Source organism: Myotis brandtii, unplaced genomic scaffold (assembly GCF_000412655.1).
Source record: "Myotis brandtii unplaced genomic scaffold, ASM41265v1 scaffold1170, whole genome shotgun sequence".
In the NCBI taxonomy this organism is placed as follows: domain Eukaryota; kingdom Metazoa; phylum Chordata; class Mammalia; order Chiroptera; family Vespertilionidae; genus Myotis; species Myotis brandtii.
Genome location: NW_005354050.1, coordinates 558,141 through 580,729, shown reverse-complemented (window position 1 = coordinate 580,729; position 22,589 = coordinate 558,141). Strand labels below are relative to the sequence as shown.

The following is a 22,589-nucleotide window of genomic DNA, read 5'->3' as shown; positions in this document are numbered from 1 at the left end:
GATGAAAATTGTATCTCTTTTTTTAAAATACATTTTTAAAATTGATTTCAGAGAGGAAGGGAGAGGGAGAGAGAGATAGAAACATCAATGATGAGAATCATTAATTGGCTGCCTCCTGCACAGCCCCTACTGGGTATTGAGCCCACAACCTGGGCTTGTGCCCTGACTGGGAATCAAACCATGATCTCCTGGTTCATAGGTCGACAGTCACTGAGCCATGCTAGTCGGGCTAGAATGTGTTTGTCTTAGAAAATTAACTCAAATTCCTGAATTAAAAAAATATATATATCTTCTCTCTAGCGCTCCACTCCAGATACGAGAACTAGTAAACTGTCGTTGGGCAGAAGAAGTAACACAGCAGCTTGATACTCTTCAACTCTGTAGTCTCACCAAACATGAAGAAAATGAAAAGGACAAGTATGTCCTCAATTTCTTTAAGTATTTCATATATTTTGGTACATGTTATTTTAATGAAACTATTTAAAGGTATTTTATTTTTTTTAGTTTTGTAGGTGAACACAGATAGTTTTCATTTGATGTTGTGTGGGTATCACTATTTGGAAATATCTTTCTAACTCTTGAATGGCTTCTTTTATCAGAGGCTTTCATAAAAGGTGTGGAACTGCCACAGTTGCTGATGTGCTAATAATCTCTCTTCTTTGCCTCTTGATGCCTACTGGCTCTCCTTGGGTTTGCTGAAGTTGCCTATAGGTCATTGATTAAGAATTGTTCTGATAAATTTCCTATATTTTAAAAGATGTATCCTAAATTTGGTGGTGTGGAAATCCTGCTAAATTAGCCTCCAGACAGTATCTAATCTGCTGTTTCTTCATACTTTTACTGATTTTCTATTGGATATTCATATTACTTATAAATGAGAATATAAAATGTAGACCTATTTAGGTATTTTCTCTAAGCTTAATGATGAACAGAACAAATGCAACACTGTCTCTTTTAAAGGCACACTGTTTAAAGGCAAGAGAAAACTTTTTAAAATATAAATTTTTTTTTTAATTTCAGAGAGGAAGGGAGAGGGAGAGAGAAACATCAATGATGAGAGAGAATCACTGATCGGCTGCCTCCCACATGCCCCCTGCTGGGAATCGAGCCAGCAACCCCAGGCCTGTGTCCTGACCAGGAATCGAACCACGACCTCCTTGTTCATAGATGGATGCTCAACCACTGAGCCACACTTGTCAGGCGGCAAGAGAAAACTTAAAAAATTTATTGTGGTAAAATACACATAACATCATTACTATCTTAACCATTTTTAAGTGTACAGGTCAGTAGTGTTAAGTATGTTCACATTGTCACCCAACTAAACTCCACTAGGGCTGCCATAATAGAATAGCATAGACTGGGTGCCTTAAACAGTATTGGAGGCTGGAAGTTCAGGGTCAAGGTATTGTCATGTTTGCTTTCTGGTGAGACCTCTCTCCTTGACTTGGATATGGCTTTTTCTCCTTGTGTTCTTACATGGCCTTTTCTCTGTTTGCATACACTTTTGGCATCTTTTCTTGTCAGGACATCAGTCCTATTGGGTTAGGCCTCTGCCCTTATAACCTTATTTAACATCCTTAAAGTCTTTGTTCCAAGTACAGTTACCTTAGGGCTCTCAACATAGGAATTTGGGACGTGGCGAATGCAGTTCAGTTAATAACCATGTACATCTTCATTCCTTTGCATTTAGATCTTCAACTTAAGGGAAAATGTTTTATTTTATTTTATTTTTTAATTTTTTTTCTTGATTTCAGAGAGGAAGGGAGAGAGAGAAACATCAGTGATGAGGGAGAGTCATTGATTGGCTGTCTCCTGCATGTCTCCCACTGGTGATCAAGCCCACAATGTGCCCTCACTGGGAATTGAACCATGGCCTCCTGGTTCATAGGTCAGTGCTCAACCACTGAGCAACACTGGCTGGGCTATTTTATTTTTAAAATATGGAATGCTTCATGAATTTGTGTGTCATCCTTGTACAAGAGCCACACTAATCTCTTCTGTATTGTTCTAATTTTAGTATATGTGCTGCCAAAGTGAACATGGGAAAACTTTAAAATTGAGTTGATTTTTCAGAAGGATCTGGTATTACTTTGTGCAGTTAATCACGTGTCTTATTGTTAGCATTGACCACATGTAGGAAAAGTATTTGTGCGTACATACATGCTCATGTAGATACAAACACATAATCTGATTTGTCCAGAAATGTAGTAGCAGGCTAGAATTTATTATCTATAGCAGTAGTTTTCAGTTGGTGTGCCGCAAGAATTTTTTAAATGTGCAGTAGCTGACTATTTAGTTAGGGGCACTGACCTGTTTTCCCCTACATTGTCAAATAAAAAAATTACAACAGCTAACATAATAGTAACAATAACCGTTCAGTGTGAATAAATCAAAACTATACCTATTTTTTCTGTCAGATCAGCAAAAAAGAAATTTTTTGGTGTGCTGCAGAATTTTAGCAATTTGTGTGCCATGAGATAAAAAGGGTTGAAAATTAATGATCTATAGTAATATTGGGAAATGATGTTATATTTGTGCTTTATTCAAAAACTAGTCTGCATTTTTCTTTTTTTTTTTTAAATATATTTTATTGATTTTTTACAGAGAGGAAGGGAGAGAGATAGTCAGAAACATCAATGAGAGAGAAACATCGATCAGCTGCCTCCTGCACATCTCCCACTGGGGATGTGCCCGCAACCCAGGTACATGCCCCCGACCGGAATCGAACCCGGGACCTTCCAGTCCGCAGGCCGACGCTCCATCCACTGAGCCAAACCGGCCTCGGCTAGTCTGCATTTTTCATGTGATTTCAAGTTCTTATAGATTAATGAAAACAGTATTTTAAGAAAATTGTAATTCTTTAGCTTAATTTGCAGAAGAAACTATGGAACACATTTTATATTGTTTCCTGAGATATAATTGTTTAAAATTGACCAACCTGTTTACCCAAACTTAGGAATTTGTTAAGGTAATTATTTTCCAATTTTAGTTTAATTTATAACTGTATTTTCTTTTCATATTATATAGATGTGAAAATCATCATGAAAAACTTAGTGTATTTTGCTGGACCTGTAAGAAGTGTATCTGCCATCAGTGTGCACTTTGGGGAGGAATGGTGAGCAGAACAAACTATTTTTGCTTAGAGACTAAAAGCACTGAAATACTTGTTTGATTTGGATAAGAAAATAATATTTTACTTTGTTTATAGAATGAAAATTAAATTATTTTGCTTTATAGCAGAAGGTATCATTCCTTCTGTTATGTCAGAAAAACAGCCTTTGTGGGAGATTTTGATGTGGGATGTGTACCCCCTACATAAATATTTTCTTTTAATTATAAAATGTATATATTCATCTGCAAATCTTTAGTTGTAGGATCAAGGTCTTTTTAAATTATTTTATTTTATTTCATTAAAGTTCAGTTGATCTCATGTCCTGGCCACAATTTTTCAATTTTGGTTTATTTAAAATGGAACAACACTTTGTGAAAAATATGAATGTAAACTTCTAGATCTTAGGATTTGTTTTTTAGGTAATTAATTTTTTTTTAATTTTTAAAATTTTTATTTTTTCCAATCTAATTCAAAGTAGTTTTTTAAAGTTATCTATCTTTATCAAGTCTAAAACATTGAAGTTAGTTTTCCTATAAGTAGCTTTTTATTTTATATTTGTGTCCTGTTGTTTAATTAAAATTAAATTATATACTTGCAATAATAAGTACAATAAGCATAAATAGGTTTGAGAATAAACAGTAGATTCTTGGTGGGAAAAGTTAGTCATAGTGGGAGCAGACAGCTAGAGGTGTCTGTTAGCAATGAGAATTAATCATTCTTAGGTCATCAGTTTGCATATTTTTGGGAGAGAATGCCAGGCAAGTTGGTTGAGTAGAACTCAATTCAGAGTTTTCTATAGGTATTTGTTTTTTAATATATTTTTATTGATTTCAGAGAGAGAGAGAGAGAGAGAGAGAGAGAGAGAGAAACATCAATGATGAGAGAGAATCATTGATTGGCTGCCTCCTGCACGCCCCCTACTGGGGATCGAGCCCACAACCTGAGCATGTGCCCTTGACTGGAATTGAACCTGGGGCCCTTCAGTCCACAGGTAGACGCTCTATCTGCTGAGCCAAACCAGCTAGAGCTTTTCTGTTGGTATTTGAATACTCCTGTGCCGACTAGAAAAAATTCATGTCCCACAACTTAGTACTTTAAATAAATGTTTCTATGTAAGAAGCAATGAAAACAGTATTTTTCATATTTTAAGTGGACATGCAAAAATCCATGTCATTTTTTTCTTAGAGACCATGGCTGGGTGTTTTGGTTGAACAAGACAGTTCTTTTTTCTTTCTTTTTAAAAAATGTTTTGATTTTAAAGAGAGAGGAAGCGTGAGAGAGATAGAAACATCAATAAGAGAGAAACATAGATTAGCTGCCTCCTGCATGCCCCCTCCTTTGGATCGAGCCATCCACCTGGGCATGTACCCTCACTGGGAATCGATCCGGTGGCCTTTTGATGCATGGCCCGAGGCTCAACCAATTGAGCCATACCGGCTGGGCAAATAAGACAATTCTAATAAGTACTTTTCTGTTACAGGAAATTCCTTGTAATAGAAATTTAAGTTCTACTTACCAGTCCAGAGATTGTGATGAAATACAGTACATAAATTGGATAGGAAATTGATTTTAGGCTGTTAGCTTTAAAAAGTTGTTCTTTGAAAACAACTGGATTTGTAAGGCTAAATTGTATGGGCCTTCTGTCTCTGCAGTAACTCTTTGTGGCATGAAGAATGGGTTTATTGCTTTTGCTAATAGTGTACCATGGGTCTTTTCCTCAAATGTCTTTCTAATTTATTCATTTGTGTTAGAGACTAGGTATTCAGTGATTAACAAGATAGATATCAAATAACTAGCTATGTACTTAATTGTTATAATAGATATTAGGAATAAGTATACAGTCTGATAAGAATGGATAACTATGAGACCTGACCCTCTAATCCTGAGCTAAGTTCCAAAGGATGAGTAGGAGTTAGGAGGTGGAGAGTTTGGGAGGGAAGATGAAGGAGAATTATTTTTGAATAAGTACGAGTTACTTTTGCAAAGGCCTGATGGGAGGACAGAAGGCTAGTGCTGATCAAGAGAAGAGTGACAAATGAGGTTGTGTCAGCTGCTTTGAGTCATGATTAAGGATCTTGGTTCTTTCTAATGAGTGAAGATTTCTAGATCAGTGTAAACATTTTGCTTACGATCTTTATCTACAATTGAAGGATTTTTTACATGGGCCAAGTGACTTTAAGCAAGCTGTGACTTATTTTAACAAAGGCAGCCAAAAAAATAAAATTCATTTGGAAATACTTGCCAGTATATTAGTGTTCATAGAGTGTTAATAAAGGAATGTAAATGCAGATGCGATATATGAAAATGTTTTTTTACACTATTTTATTAATTTAAATAGCACGGTGGACATACCTTTAAACCTTTGGCGGAAATTTACGAGCAGCATGTTACTAAAGTGAATGAAGAGGTAGCTAAACTTCGTCGGCGTCTCATGGAACTAATCAGCTTAGTTCAAGAAGTGGTAAGACTACTACTAGAAGATGATTATCCTTTTTATAGTCTATACTATGTAATGTATATTTTTATAATATAAATCAATCAGATGTTGAAATTAATATTTAAAATAATTTTAGGCATATATATATTTTTAAATATATTTTTTGTTGATTGCAGAGAGAAAGGGAGAGGGAGAGAGAGAGAGAGAAACATCAATGATGAAAGTCATTGATTAGCTGCCTCCTTCCTGCACACCTGACACTGGTGATCAAGCCTGCAACCTGGGCATGTGCCCTGACCGGAATTGAACCGTAACCTCCTGATTCATAGGTCAATATTCAACCACTGAGCCATGCCAGCCGGGCAAAATTTGAAAATTTGATAGGATATATTTATAGTCACCCTAGCCGAGGAATTAGAGTCTAAACCCCTAGCCTGTTCTGTAGTTGAAGCCAGAGAATTGTCCCTTATGCAGAAATAGAGAATCAGTTAATGAGTTAAATAAGCCTGTTTTGTTATACACTCAATATTGACTTTTAGAAACTCATTAAATTAATCATTCTTTGGGCCTCCAGCTTTTGGGGTTTCTGCTGCAAAGGAATGAATTATTTCTGATGTCCTGAATTAGAACTCTGCAGAATTAAAAGAGTAATATTTAACAGTACTCTTTAGATGCTGTATGGGTCAAACAGTTTTGGTGAGCTATTTACCATTTATAATAGTTCTATGGGAAAATTCATTAAGCTTCAAACATTTAAATACTATATATACTTTTGGAATATATTTTGTTTAAAGTTGCCAAATTGATAATTGTTATAAATGAGATTTGTGGACCATTCCTAACTTAAGATGTCATCTTTATCCCCCTGCAGGAATAAAGTTTCAGATCATTATAACTTTTTTTATACAGAAAGTAATGTTTTTGAGTTGTATGTATACTATCTACAAAATTATTTGGCCTTTACCTTTTTTTTTTCTGTTTTCTCTTGGCAATATTATAATGTGGTTATTAGGAAGAGTATTCTAGGTTGCGATGCTTACTGCTTGTATTTATAATAATAGTAAGTATAGGAAATGATGCTTTTTTCTGAGTTTCGCTGTTAAAAAATCTCTATGTACTCTGCAGTCTTTGAAAATCTATTTTTTTCTTCTAAAAAAAGAAAAATTCTGAAGATATGGTTTAAAAATTTTTTAAATTATTTTAGGGTTTTGCACGATGTGAAATGGCTTTAGTAAACTTTTGGTTTGAAATGGTTTCATATAAGAGATATAATTGGGGCTTTGAGTATGTGTTCTGTATGTTACCTAACCAATTTTTGTAATTACATACCTATCTTTTATTTATTATTTATTTATTTATTTATTTATTGTTTATGGTTTATTGTTTATTTAAAACTATTTTTGTTGATTTCAGAGAGGAAGGGAGAGGGAGAGAGAGATAGAAACATCAGTTATGAGATTTATCAATTGGCTGCCTCCTGCATGTCCCCTACTTGGTTCATAGGTTGACGCTCAACCACTGGGCCACACCAGCCCAGCTTTATTATTTAATTTTAAGAAATATATTTCCTGATTCATTTTAATGTACAATGTTTTTAAGGCCATGATTTTTCTATGATATATGAATTATTAAAAAGGATTATTAGTTTATGCTTTTTTTTTCTTTAATTTATTATTTTTTTGTTGTAATCCTCACCTGAGGATATGTTTATTGATTTTACAAAGAGGAATGGGGGGCGGGGGCGGGGGGAGAGAGAGAGAGAAACATCGATGTGAGAGAGAAAAAACGATTGGTTGCCTGTCATATGTGCCCCAACTGGGTAATGAACCCCAAACCTAGGTGTGTGCCCAGACTGGGATTCTAACTTGCTACCTGTTTATTTTCTAGGAAAGAAATGTAGAAGCTGTAAGAAATGCAAAAGATGAGCGTGTTCGGGAAATTAGGAATGCAGTGGAGATGATGATTGCACGGCTAGACACACAGCTGAAGAATAAGCTTATAACACTGATGGGTGAGTGTTTTTCTATGCTGCTGGAGTAACTGGGGCTCAGGTACAATCTTTGAAGAGAAAAGGTTGGTGAGTTCTTTAGGCTAGGGAAAGATTGGTTTAAAAATAAAAGTTCCTCCTATTAAGTGTTCCCCTTATCAAAAACATTAAGCCTCACTGGAAATGCTTCCAGCTCTTCAGACTTTGTGATTTAAAAAGACAATGGTCTGATTAGGCAAGTATGCCTATCTTGTTAACTTTCTTTTTAACCTATGAAGCAGTTTCTTTCTTCCTTTTTGATAATAATTTCTGTAATAATGATTCCTTTATTCCTGTGTTTTTCCAGTTTCTTGAGAACTTTGGGGCATTCTTTTTTTACAGGTTCTTCTTATGTTCAAAGAACATAACGTTTTGCTGACAGTAAACATAAATATATGTCCCACTTTTTTTTTTATGCCACACTTAAGTTTTGGGGAGGAATTATTTCAGAATAGTTGACTGAGTAAAAAGTTTACTATTCTAAACTATTATAGCCCTTTTGGAAGAAGCAATAACATTAATTTCTTTACAAAGTATATTGTCATTGTATATTTCTTTTTTTTTTTTTAAATATATTTTATTGATTTTTTACAGAGAGGAAGGGAGAGAGATAGAGAGTCAGAAACATCGATGAGAGAGAAACATCGATCAGCTGCCTCCCGCACATCCCCCACCGGGGATGTGCCCGCAACCCAGGTACATGCCCCTGACCAGAACCGAACCTGGGACCCTTCAGTCCGCAGGCCGACGCTCTATCCACTGAGCCAAACCAGTTTCGGCATATTTCTTAAATGAATTTAATAAAAAGTCTAAATTACATTTTGTTTAAAACTGTAGTTAGGGTTGGTTCTGAAATCCTCTTATCAGAGCTATTAGAATTTAGAATCAACCTCTTAAAGCTCTGAGAAAAATTTTTAGGATAGCTGTAATGAAGTTTTGTTTTCCTAAAATTAATTTCTTGTAATTGAATGTATTTCGTGAAAGTTAATTTTATTATTAAAACAATAATGAGCATGAGTATTGGTGTTTTGCTATTTTTAAATAGGTCAGAAGACTTCTCTAACACAAGAAACAGAGCTTTTGGAATCCTTACTTCAGGAGGTAGAGCACCAGGTGATGAAATGTTAAATGTAATGAAGTCTTTACCCTTTTTTGTCCATATGTTTTAAAATTCTTCTTAATAGCGATTATATAAGATCAAAAGATTTTGTGATCTATGTGCTATACTAGGGATTTTTATGAAATAGGATTTAGCTGATGCTTCTCATGTTTTCTCCATCAGGTTTGGGAACTAAATAAAATTAAGATTTATTCTGTTTTGTAAGAATGGTGCATAGCATCTAAGTCTCTCACTTTGTGACTTAAGTGGTGCCTTTGAGACAGAATATTATTGCCAATTACCTATATATACTATGTGATTTTTATTATAAACTTAGTGTTTTTATTAAGTACATTTTAGTTAAGTATCAAAGAGCAGGCATTGTTTTAGGTATTTGGAACATAGCAATGGACAAAATAGTAAAAAAATCTGTCCCCATAGAGCAGCCGTGGGCAAACTACGGCCCGCGGGCCGGATTCAGCCCGTTTGAAATGAAAAAAAATAAAAAAAAAAAAAAAAAAAGACCGTACCCTTTTATGTAATGATGTTTACTTTAAATTTATATTAGTTCACACAAACACTCCATCCATGCTTTTGTTCCGGCCCTCCGGTCCAGTTTAAGAACCCATTGTGGCCCTCAAGTCAAAAAGTTTGCCCACCCCTGCCATAGAGTTTATATTTTAGTTTGCTGGTAGGTGAGTGTTAAGTATATAGTGAATGAATAAATAATTGTGTAGTGTTACATAACTATTTGGTATACTCGTCTTTTTTTTTTTTTTAACGTGTCACTCTTGTGCAGGGACTATACTAATCTTTTCTGTATTGTTCATATTTTAGTATGTGTGCTGCTAAAGAGAGCACAATATTCATCTGCCTTTCCTTTTTTTTTTTTTGTTTGTTAATCCTTACCCGGGGATATTTTTTCCCATTGCTTTTTAGTGGAAGGGGGGGTACAGATAGAGAGAAACATCGATGTGAGACACATTGATTGGTTGCCTCCTGCATGCACCCCGACCAGGCCCGGGATTGAGCTTGCAACCAAGGTATGTGCCCTTGACAAGAATTGAATCCTTGACCCTTTAGTCTGTGGGCCGACACTCTAACCATTGAACCAAACCAGCTAGGGCTGCTTTTCCTTCTTAATTGCTGAGTAGTATTTTATTGTATGTTATATACCATGATTTGTTTTTTCATTCAGCTATTTATGGCTGTTTGGGTTGCGCTTTTTTTTTTTTTGGCTTTTACAAATAAAGCTACAATTGATATATGAGCAAATTGCAAAATAATTTTGCTCAAAAAAGGAGGCAGACATAAAATGAGTACGTAATGTGTATGATTCCAATTACATAAAACTCCAGAAAATGGGAACTTATCTATAATGAAAGAAAGCAGATAGGAGGTTGTCTGGAGGGGGAAGGAAACAGGAGAGCTTACAAACAGGCACAAACAAATTTTGGGAGATAATGGTAAAGTTCACTATCTTGACTGTGGTGATGGCTTCACAGGTATATACATTTGTCAAAACTTAATCAAATTACACACTTTAAATACATGCAGTTTATCTTACATCATTTATGTCAGTTATTCCTCAAAAAAGTTTTTTTTTTTTTAAAGCACATACCTGGGTTGCTGGTTTGATCCTTTCGGGGCATGTACAGAAGGCAACCAATCGATGTTTCTCTTATCACATCAATATTTCTTTCTCTTTCTCACTCCCTCTCCCCTCCCCGCCTCTATCCCCCTTACTCTTTACTCTTTCTCTAAAGCAGCGGTTCTCAACCTGTGGGTCGCGACCCCTTTGGCGGTTGAACGACCCTTTCACAGGGGTCGCCTAAGACCATCCTGCATATCAGATATTTACATTATGATTCATAATAGTAGCAACATTACAGTTATGAAGTAGCAACGAAAATAATTTTATGGTTGGGTCACAACATGAGGAACTGTATTTAAAGGGCCAGAAGGTTGAGAACCACTGCAAAGTCAATAAAAACATATCCTCGGGGGAGGCTTAAACAATAAAAATTTATTTTCATTGTTCTAGAGCAGGGGTGGGCAAACTTTTTGACTTGAGGGCCACAATGGGTTCTTAAACTGGACCGGAGGGCTGGAACAAAAGCATGGATGGAGTGTTTGTGTGAACTAATATAAATTCAAAGTAAACATCATTACATAAAAGGGTACGGTCTTTTTTTTTTTTAGTTTTATTCATTTCAAACAGGCCGGATCCGGCCCGCGGGCCGTAGTTTGCCCACGGCTGTTCTAGAGGCTGGTTTACATCAAGATATTGGCAGGTTTGGTTTCCCCTGAGGTCCTTCAGTTTGGTTTGTGAATGGCTGCTTTCTCTCTGTTTTCTAAAGACCTTATCTCCAAGCTAGAGGCCCGGTGCATGAAATTCATGCAGGGTAGCGTCCCTAGGGTTGGCCTGCGATCAGGGCCTCCCTTCCCGGGCTGCCAGCTGGGACCTTCCTTCGTTCTGCACTGCCCCCTGGTAGTCAGCACATGTCATAGCGAGAGATTGAACTCCTGGTCAAATTCCTGAGGGGACAATTTGCATATTAGGCTTTTATATATATATATAGATACTATTACATTCTGAGGAATTGGGACTGCAACATAAGAGTTTTGGGGAGACACAGTTTAGCTCTTAATAGTTTCCAAAGCTGTTTCACATTCAACTTCATGATTGTTAAACCCAGCAAAACAATCATAGATATTATTTCAGTTTTACAAATGAACTGACAGCGTCATATAATTAGTTTGTAGCAGAACTAGAACTTTGAACTAGTTGTTTTGAATACAAATTAGTAGTCTTAACTACCATGCTTATTTTACTAAAGTTGGATTTATCACTTTTTTACCTTTGGCTGTTTCCCAAATCGATATAGCTTAAAACTTCTTGTGTGTGCATTACATCTTAATGTTTCTCTGGTCCCTGGAATACATTTTGAGAAAACCTATTTGAAGGCTATAAACCTATAGGAGTTTGTTCATTAGTATACCTAATGGCTTCACTGTAGTGCAAAGTATATTGGTAGTTTTTTAAAATTTGATTTACCCTAAGATATGAGGAGAGAAAAATGCTTTAAAATCAAATACACTTACTCCCTGACTATATTGTTTAGAATAGAAATAAATAACCTAGATTTTTTGTAGATTTTTTCATTCTAAAACCCACTTTAAGTCATTCTATTTTTTTAACCTAATTTTTTTCAGTATATAACCAAAACAATTTTTATTTGCCACTGAACAGTAATTTTGTTTATTTAGTCAGGTACTTTTTTTCCTCACACAGTTACGATCTTGTAGTAAGAGTGAGTTGATATCTAAGAGCTCAGAGATCCTCATGATGTTTCAGCAAGTTCATCGCAAGCCCATGGCATCCTTTGTTACCACTCCTGTTCCACCAGATTTTACCAGGTATGGCACAGTTTTTAAATTTCATTTTCATATTAAGTTTATGTGCAAATGCACATAATCATTTTTAAAAAACGCTGTTTTTCTTTGCTTCATTTTTTAAGGTTCTGTTTATAATAATGTGGTCTAGCGAACTTTAGTTTATGCATATAAATCTGGTTTAAAAAAATTCTTGTGGACTTATACATTTTTTAGTGAAAAGAGAGGGTGGTAGTGAATTAGGAATTGGTTTCTTCCTGGATCTTCATCTTCCATACTGTAGAGAAGAAATAATTGATCACATTTTATTTCATGTCTGTCCGTTCATTCCTTTTCTCAAATTAAGATATAATTGAAATAACATCCTGTTAGTTTCAGGATGATATACTGATATAATATTTTATATACTGAGAAATGATAACCACAATTAGTCTAGATTATATTTTACATCCATCACTATACATAGAAAACATTTTTTTCTTAAGACCTCTCTTAGTAGGTTTCAGATATGCAATACAGTGTTATTACTATAATCACCATGCTGTAAAATATAGTTCTATAAACTTGTTTGTTTTGTAACTAGAAGTTGGTACTTTTTGACCTCTCTTTTAAAGATTCCTCATATACATGAGATCATATAGCACTTTTCTTTCTGTCTGACTTGTTTTACTTAGCATAATGTTCTCAAGGTCCAGCCATGTTTTCTCATATCCATTCTTTTATTTACCTTTGAGTTTACTTATATCTTATTACACAGTGACTATAACTCATTTACATGTATGTTCTCAAAAGGAAAACACATAAAGCATGAAATGCCAAAAGATTTTAATGGTGATAAGATGTTATCTCCAGATCCTAAAAGATCTGGAAATAATAGTTGGTTGCTTTTTATGTATCTTTTTAGTTTTTACCCTGGGCAGTCTTAGAATTCTTCTGAACAGCATATTTTTTTAAGCATTTTTAAATTACCCTGTGATGTTAAGAACAGTGGTTCTTAACACTGGTTGTATGTTAGATTCACTTGGGATTCTTTTGGAAATTTACCACTGTTGGCCCATACCCCCTGGACATTTGAAATAAAATCTCTGTGAGCGTATTAGTTTGCTTGGATTGCCATAACAAAATACCACAAATGGATGGCTTATACAACAGAATTTTATTTTCTCAGTTCTGGGGTGAAGAAGTCTAACATCAAAGTGCTAGAAAATGTGATTTCTGGTGAGGCTCTCCTCTTGGCTTGTAGACAGCTGGCTCCTTGCTCTGTCCTTAACATGACCTTTTATCTGCATGCATAGAAAAGGTATCTTTCTCTGGTGTCTTTTCCTCTTCTAAAGAAACGGGGCATATTGTTTGTTAATTAACAAACCCTGGTTAGGGTTAGGGTCCTGCCCTTATTACATCATTCAACCTTAAATACCTCCCTAAAGGTCTCCAAATGTAGTCATGCTGGAAGTTAGGGCTTCAACATATGAATTTGGGGGGACATAATTCAGTCCATAACATTGGCTACAGATAGGAGTTTGTAGTCTTTTTTTATTTTTTTAACTCTCAGCTTATTCCTAAGATGAGAGGTTAAACCACTGCTTCAGAGAAATATATTGTGGTGACAGACTTTAGTTCATCTTAAACTTTAGAGATGGCTTATGAAATACTATCAAGCATTTCTAGCATTTTGAGAACTGTGGTACATTTAAGAAACAGCCTTCAGGACTGGGGGGGTGAGGGGACAATGGAGGAATAAGGGCACATTTGTAATACCTTAATCAATAAAGAAAAAGAAAAAAAGAAGCCGCCCTATAAAGAGGTTCATGTGTTTAGCTGCCTTTTTCTCTAATATGTGGTTGTACTAGACTGGTGTAAGCCAGGGTTTTTTAACCTAGGCATTGATGACATTTTGAGCTGGATGAGTTTTTGTGGGTTAGAGGGAGCTTTCCTGTATAATGTAGGATGTGACACCAGAAACACTTCTCCCTTTTTAGTTGTGACAAAAACATTTCCAGAATTTTCTTGGGGGCAAAATTGACCCTGATTTAGAATCACTGGTGTAAGCCCTTGTTCCTGATCACAGGTGCAATCCTGAGGATCATGACCACCCACAGTTCTATAAACAGAAGGACAAAGTTTTTCTGATGAGAACTCTGGGAGTTCTCACTGATTGATGTCTTTGTTTCCTTCTGAATTAACAAACCAGATACAGTAGTCATATTTTACTAAAACACTGAATAATTTTAAAAGAGCTGAGTGTGTGCTATCATTAAGTAAAACTGGGTGAACTAAGATGTTCACTAATATTCCAAGGCTGCCTTTTTGATAATGTGGTCAGCCATTTCAGTTTTGAAGATTTTTTAAAAACCCATTCAATCATCAGTGGAATGAAACCAGTTTTGGCATAAATATCATAAATAAAAATGTGGTTTTCAGTTCAAATTATGGTACACAGATCACCTGTGTCAGAGTCAGCTGTAGTGTTTTCCCAAAAGGTGCATTCCCAGCCCTGTTCTCTGATGATCTTTGGTGGTGGTATCCAGAAAAGGAATCATGAGCATCCTAAGTAATTCTGCACTGAGGTTTGGATTCATTGATATAGCAGGCAACTCTGCTTTATTATACTTCTTGAGTATCAATCTCTGTCATATGCAGTGATTGTTTTGGTTTCTGTTCCCTTTCTAACTGCTCATGGGTCTCAGAACCTTGACAATCCCTTGCTTTCACTACCTTCTTTTTTTGGGGTGTAGATGGAAGGGACTGAAATTGGGAGGGAGGAGGCAGAAGGCACATCAATAAAGAAGAAACCACCAAAAATTTTTTTTTTTTTTTTTACAAATCTGATAATTAGGGAGCTTTCCATGGGTGAAGGTCCCTGTAGTACTCCCTCTCACCAGGAATGCTTATTCTTACTGGAAATTTTGTCTTATAACTGAACCATAATTTTTATTATAAACTTAGTTTATGAGTGGCAATCAGTACACAGGAAACAGGTATGTTCATATGTTGGTGCATTGATCAGCAAAGAAAGAGGGCCAAATAAGAAAGGCCGCATTTATTGACATTAAGTTACAGACCAAAGTTTAGATGTGCAAAGCAGTGGTGAATGTTCTAAGTTTTAAGATCATGGGACTGGGTGAAATTCCATCAGTTGATGATTAGTGATGGAGCCACAATGGAGAATAAAAGGTCATTAAGCAAATGCAATGTTATTTATTCAAGACTATGTGCTCAGTGCTGTTGTGGGTGCTGCAAAGGAGACATGGAAGAGGAACTAATTTACTGAGTATATATTTCAAATTAAATAGTAGAGAATTGTAACTTAAATTCCAGTATGTGTTACTCAGTTATATACTCTTCTGTCAGAAATTCTGAAAAGACTAGTGTGGTCAAAACTTTATAATCTAGAAAGAAATCATAGAAGATCTTGAAACATATTTAGGATGTGATAGGAGCTGCTATATTTGGAGGATAGCAAGGAAATAATTTCAACCAGAATTTGTAGGACTATTGGTGGGGTGTTGTAGGAAATAAGACTGTATAGTTGTCCTCAGGTAGAACATAAAAGATAAGAATTTTTTGTTTAAAGTAATAAATTCAGTCATCTTAAAGACCAGAGTAGAGGAGGTAAAGAAATAAAGAAAACTATGAGAAGATAAAGCTGTACCTTACTTGCAAGCCGAGTGGTTGACATTGGCACAATTTCAGATAACCTCTGAAGGACATGAAAAAAGATGTGAGCTATTATCATAAAATAAACAATAATGAATTTTTTTAATCTATATTTTTACTGGCAAACCACTAATTTTTTCTTAATATATTTTTATTGATTTCAGAGAGGAAGGGAGAGGGAGAGAGAGATAGAAACATCAATGATGAGGGTCATTGATCAGCAGCCTCCTGCATGCCCTCTACTCGGCATCGAACCCGAAACCCAGACATGTGCCCTTGACCGGAATCGAACCTGGCACTCTTCAGTCCGCAGGTTGACACTCTATCTACTGAGCCAAACCAGCTAGGGCACAAACCACAAATTTTTTTAGGCAGTATAATAGTGTGAAAATGGTATGGATGGATCTTATATCTTATTTTGGTAATCACAAATTTTCATGAATTGAACTTCAGTAAGTAGATCAGAAGATGTGAATGGCTTACAGTTTTATCTTATTGGTAAATTTATAGTTTTATATGTTAAATGTATAACACTATGTTACAGCACTATGTATGGCAGTGTCTGTATCATAAAAGTTTTAGTGACTGTGACTCTGTGGTATTCTAATGAAAATGCTACAGACTATTCTCATGATATAAGGATATTTAGCAGCCAGGTGGTCTATCATTTTGCCTACCTTATGTGATCATAGTTCATTTCTCTTTGGAGAAGCCCTTATGACACTAAAGTTGCCTGAGGTAATCTTGCTTTGCCAAGAACTGTTAATGTGCTAGTCCATCCTAAGGCTTGCCCCTTTTGTGATTATGTATTCTTATCCTATAATATTGCATAGGTTTATTTCCTAGTAAAAATTCTCTTTAGGGTCTCTCAGTATTCCTCATAATTTGTTCTGAAGATGGAAGTTTGGGAATTTATTGTGATGTCTTTTGTTTTTGTTGTTTCTTTTGGTGTTTTTTTTTTTAATTTTTTTATGTGCTTGATATGTCAATTCTTTTTTTTTTTTATTACCAGATCCTACCTCTGTTTTTATTTTTTTTTTATTTTTTTTTTATTTTTAGTTTTTTATTATTCTTTTTTTAAAAAATATTATAATAAGTATTACAAAGGGTATTACATATGTGTCCTTTTTTTCCCCCCGCCCTTGACAATCCCCTGCCCTCCCTTACCCCCCAGTGTCTTATGTCCATTAGTTATGCTTATATGCATGCATACAAGTCCTTCGGTTGATCTCTTACTCCCCTCCCTTCTGCCCCCCAACCCTCTCTGGCCGTTTCTTTTGGTTTTTAAATCTGTTTATATTGGTTCTATATTTCAGGTTTCTAGCCTAAGCACCAGTTTCTTCCTTTTCCTATTTTATGAGTACTGTTTTGTCTCTTATACTTATTTTAATACTTAATTATATATTGCCTTGTAAAAAAAGATACTTTATAAAGTATTTGTTTAGTCCTCTATTTCATTGCAAACATTTGATGTAATTAATCTTCTGATGGTTTTATGAATTTATTTGATTTTATGTTATTTTTAATAAGGATTAAAAATTTTCTTAGGGACTTAATTTAATAAAAATTTTAAGATATTATTGAGGGACTTTGTTTTTTAACTAAATGAAATGTTAAACTTACAGAAGCCAAATAATAATTTGCCTTTCCTTTTTTTTTAGTGAATTAGTACCATCTTATGATTCAGCTACTTTTGTTTTAGAGAATTTCAGGTAAGAGTTTTTGACAACTCTGGATTTTAGTATGTGCCAGGAAGGTGTTATTCCAGGGTAGGATATAGACTAATGAACTGTGACACTCAGTGTTGTCTTAGAAGAAACAAATTTCCTATTAGAAGCATAATGGTCATTTGTTTGGATTGTATTATTTCTTCAGGACCAATTGCTTCTCTAGTCAGGGGAAGGGAGTCATGTCTTATACAATAGGGTCCACTTGGCCTTTGTTAAGATGGGGTGAATGGGATGATAGGGGTCGATGAGCCCCTTACCCATCTTTAGAAATAAAAGTGATAATAACAAGTCCATTTGGGTCCATTTTCTCTGAACTCAAAGTGAGGACAAGAAGTCATCATTTTAAGCTTTGTAATTTACATGTTAATATTTTTTTTTTAGCCATTATTGCTTTTTCTCTAAGATTATGAATGAAGACCATAAAACAAAAAGGTCCTAGAAATTTGTCTTCAAGGGCTGCATACCAAGAATATAAGGTCTTGCCTGGGGAGGAAAATTCCAGGAGGTGATAACCATCAAAATAAGGCAAACAGAATTTATACCACTTCATATATAATTTGTTTTTCTTATGGGATAATTTTGTGGCTAAAATATAAACTTTCCAAGACTTTCCCCACATACATTAAGATTTAGCACATGCTCTTTTTGTTTTTCCATTAAAAAAAAAAGGATAATTATACTACTAGGGATATGAAAGAGAGACTTTTTTTTTCTTCTTTATTGGTGAAAGATTACTTGTTGAAATGGTAATTAAATTTAGTATACTTATTTCCCTTTTCTCTTAAATATCACAGTTTTGAGGTGACCTGAAACTGAAGATACTGCTGAATATTTCAGTATTATTAAATTTTATTTTATTTCTAAATGCAACTATATATAAATTTATCCAGTGTAATCTTGACTTGATTAGTCACCTTTTACTTTGTCCATGGCTTGAAGTAAGTAACATAAGTAAAGTGGTTGGTTTTGGTTTTGATCTTTTGATTTGATTGGTTTTCTTTTACTTTAGCACTTTACGCCAGAGAGCAGATCCTGTTTACAGTCCACCTCTTCAAGTTTCAGGACTTTGTTGGAGATTAAAAGTTTACCCAGTAAGTTTTTCCTATTTTTAATAATTCTTTTAAACCGAAGATCTTTCTTTCAGGGTTCTGTAGTACACTGGTTCACTTTTTTGGTGGAGTAAGAAAGACAATTTTAATGTTTCTTTATAAGTTCTATTACTAATTCTACAGAAAAGTGAATTAAATATGAACAGTATGAATCCAGACATTGTTGACTCTTATTTTTTGTTTGTATGAAGATTCTTGTCTTCAGAAGACATGTTTAAAATTCTTATCTTAAAAGCGTTTTTAAAAATAAAATACAGAAAGCCATCAGAGCACACGTATGCTAATTGCATACTCATTGTATATTTCAGTATGTTCCCTTGATCTATGTATTTCCTGTAAATTGGCAGCTGGATTCAGTGGCATTATGAGATACATAGTTCATTCCTATGGCAAGAATGTAAGTAGTGCTGGTTTTTTAAATCACATGATGTCTAGTCGCATCTCTTTGTGGTATTGGCAGCTATTGATGCTCATTGCCTATATCACTCAAAACAGTGACATTCTCTGCCCTGACCGGTTTGGCTCGTGGATAGAGCGTCGGCTTGCGGACTCAAGGGTCCCAGGTTCGATTTCAGTCAAGGGCATGTACCTTGATTGTGGGCGCATCCCCAGTGGGGGGTATGCAGGAGGCAGCTGATCGATGTTTCTCTCTCATCGATGTTTCTAACTCTATCCCTTTCCCTTCCTCTCTGTAAAAAATCAATAAAATATATTTTAAAACAAAACAACAACAACAAAAACTGTGATATTCTCATTTTATGGGGTTTTTTTTTTTTTTTACTTATTAGTTGTCATACTTTTATAAAGAGATACTTTCCTTTATTATTTGATTAATCAATAACAGTTCATTTAGAAGAGGCAGGATTCTTTCCTGTTATTTACCAGTTTTCCATATTCTCTGAAAGTGATTGATTAGGTTTTAAAAAATATTATGAACTCATGGATTTACACATATTTAATCTCTTCAAGTTGGCTTCTGTGCCACTTTGTTGTCAATCTGAACAGGAGGGAACATTTATTATTAACAATAACATATACAGCAAGACACAAGAGTGCATGTTATGCCTCTCTACATCAGAAAGTGGCTGGAAAGGCAGCCATCAGGTGTTTTTCTTAATGTAAAAAAGTTTTGAATTGTTACAAAATCAAATCTTTTGGTCTTTCTATTATTTTTCTTATTGCTTCTAAGTTTAGAAGTACTTCCCAATCCAAATATCATATATTAGTCTGTATTTTTTTTTTTTAATTGTGGCTGCAATTTGTATTTCTATAACTTTTTTTTTTTTTAGGATGGAAATGGAGTTGTTCGTGGTTACTACTTATCTGTGTTTCTGGAACTCTCAGCTGGCTTGCCTGAAACTTCCAAGTAAGACATGTGATTAAATAACAAACTTTAGTGTGTGTTTACATACTGGTACATTCCTCTTTATAATTTTTTTAGTAACTGTTTTGTTAATTACTGTATTATATTTGTGAAAGTGTACATCCCAGGAATAGGATGATGACATAGACTGGCAGTTCTCAAATTCTGTGGCCTCAGGACTCTTTATACTCTTAAAATTTATTGGGAACCCCAATGAGTTTTTCTTTATGGGTGTTATATCTAGTGATACTTTCTGAATTAGAAGTTAAAACACAGGAAAAAATACAAAAATTGTATTAATTTAAAAATAATAACCTATTGTTTATTAACATAAATATTTTTTTCCTGATAAAAATATATGTATTTTGCACTTTTGGAAATCTCTTGATATATACTTAAAAAGAAGATGGCTGGATTCCCATATCTGCTTCTATATTTAATTTGTGTGCAATAAGTTCTGTTGGTTGAAGTCTATATATAAAATCTAGCCTCACAGATTTTGAATATCATGCAGTTGAGAAAAGTTTTTTTTAATGAGATATGATTTAACTCCCATAAAATTTATCTTATAAATAAGTGTACAATTCAGTAGATTTTTTTTGTGTGTTATTCCCCAAGTTCTACAACACATCCCTAATATCTGATTTTATAACATTTTTGTCATCCCACAAAGAAATTCTATACCCATTACCAGTCACTTCCTATTCCTCTTTCCCTGTCCCGGGCAACCACTAATCTCCTTTTTGTTAAGGATAAACATACTTATTTTAATATTGAAGTCTAATTAACACATAACATTATATTAGTCTCAAGTGTGCAATATAATAATTCAGTATTTTTATGCACTGAGAAATGATCAATAACAATAAGTCTTTGTTACCAAAGTAATAAAAAAATTTTTCTTGTGGTAAAAAAGGGAGGAACATTTGAAAAAGCAGTTTTAGATAATTGTGACTCTTCTTTGACATTACACCAAATTGAACGAGTGCTTGTTTGGTAAATGTAATTTGTAATGTGGAATCTAAAACCATATTAGTAAATTTGACTTTATTACATTAAAATCTATTGATTTGATATGAAATGTCTGCTTTCAGTTATAATGGAGTAATAGAAGAGTAACCCTTTCTCTTGCAATAACCAAAAAGGAAAGAGAAAAATAAACATTTTCTAGGCACTGGACATGAGGCAACCAATGGAAGCAATTCCCAATAGATAAGAAATGGACAGATGAGTTCTATGATTACCCCAGTTTACAGCCGTGAGAGAATTTTCAGGAGGGTGAACTGAGATAGTGTGGCAGACTCCCTGAACGGAGTAGACAGTACTGAGTGTCCAGGAAGACCAATGTAGCTAGAGTGTATTGGACAGAATAACAGAGAGGAGAGCTGCATAGGCAGAGAGCTCCAGAGATCTGTAGGGTGTTCCCTTCAAGTACTCAGCAGAGTACTGTTTAGGGCTCATTTGTGAGGAAGCTGAGTTTGGGGAAAAAATAATCTGAAAGGATTACAGGAAGTGGTGTCTGGTGCTCATACAGGGCCAGGATCTGTCTGTTCCCACTATTACAGTGGAGAAATTTATAATTCATGAGGCATTTGCCTCAGTAGAGGGGAACAGCTAGGTTCTAGACTGAACACTGCTCTAGACCTACCTAAAAAATAAAAGCAACATCTCAAAGGATCATATTTTCAAATAATTGTACCCCAGAGCAAAGCTCATGAAAATTTGTAAGATCACAAAATGTCCAGCACCCCACAAAGTAAAATATTCAATATGTGCTGTTCAATCAAAGTTTAATTGGCATTCAAAGAGATGGGAAGACATAACCAATAATGAGAATAATCAATCAAAATTAAGCAAGAACTTTTTCTTTATGTGGATTATATCTATTGATATTATCTGAATTAGAAATTAAAACAAGATTTTAAAAATTTTATTAATTCACTTAAAAATTATAATTACGTGTTAACATAAAGACCATTTTCATGAATATAACTTTTTTGAAGTGAAATAATATTTGATGAGAAAGCTTGTGTTTTAGATTTTTTGAAATCTTTGAATGTCTGGCTTTAAAAAAGACAGCTTGGTTTTCATGTGAGAAGTAGGAAACAGGGACATTTAAGACAGTTCTAACTATTCCATTTGTTCAAAAGTTAAGTAGAGATATATAAAAGACTCAAATTGAACTTGAAAATGAATTATATTGGAAATGCAAAGTATACTGGATGGCATGAATGACAGATTAGATATTGCAAAAGAAAAGATTACTCACACTTGAAGGCATAGCAATAGAAACTGCCCAAGATGAAACATAGAAAAACAAATTCCAAAACAGAACAACCTGAAACAACTTAATCCTATATAATAAAAAGGGTAATATGCAAACTGACCCTAACAGCAGAAAGACTGGGAATGACTGGTCACTATGACACACACTGACCACCAGGGGGCAGACGCTCAATGCAGGAGCTGCCCTCTGGTGGTCAGTGTGCTCCCACATGGGGGAGCTCTGCTCAGCCACAAGCCAGGCTGCCAGCTGCCAGCACAGTGGTGGTGGCGGGAGCCTCTCCCGCCTCTTCAGCAGCGCTAAGGATGTCCAACTGCAGCTTAGGCCTGCTCCCCGCTGGCAAGTGGACATGCCTCGAGGGCTCCCGGGCTGCCAG

The 22,589-nt window shown here is 34.9% G+C and overlaps 1 protein-coding gene across 4 annotated transcripts in view; it reads left to right on the top strand.

The window, feature by feature from the left end:
- The window catches only part of TRIM37 (tripartite motif containing 37), an 88,548-nt gene that overhangs the window by 9,829 nt on the left and 56,130 nt on the right, over positions 1–22,589 (top strand). For all 4 annotated transcript variants that reach the window (XM_014529935.1, XM_005858376.2, XM_014529931.1 and 1 more), the window contains exons 4-12: positions 301–417; positions 3,028–3,115; positions 5,451–5,573; positions 7,437–7,560; positions 8,621–8,688; positions 11,970–12,094; positions 17,389–17,439; positions 18,467–18,548; positions 19,856–19,932. In XM_014529935.1, coding sequence (XP_014385421.1) covers positions 301–417; positions 3,028–3,115; positions 5,451–5,573; positions 7,437–7,560; positions 8,621–8,688; positions 11,970–12,094; positions 17,389–17,439; positions 18,467–18,548; positions 19,856–19,932 — 855 coding nt within the window. The remainder of the gene's footprint in view (positions 1–300; positions 418–3,027; positions 3,116–5,450; positions 5,574–7,436; positions 7,561–8,620; positions 8,689–11,969; positions 12,095–17,388; positions 17,440–18,466; positions 18,549–19,855; positions 19,933–22,589) is intronic.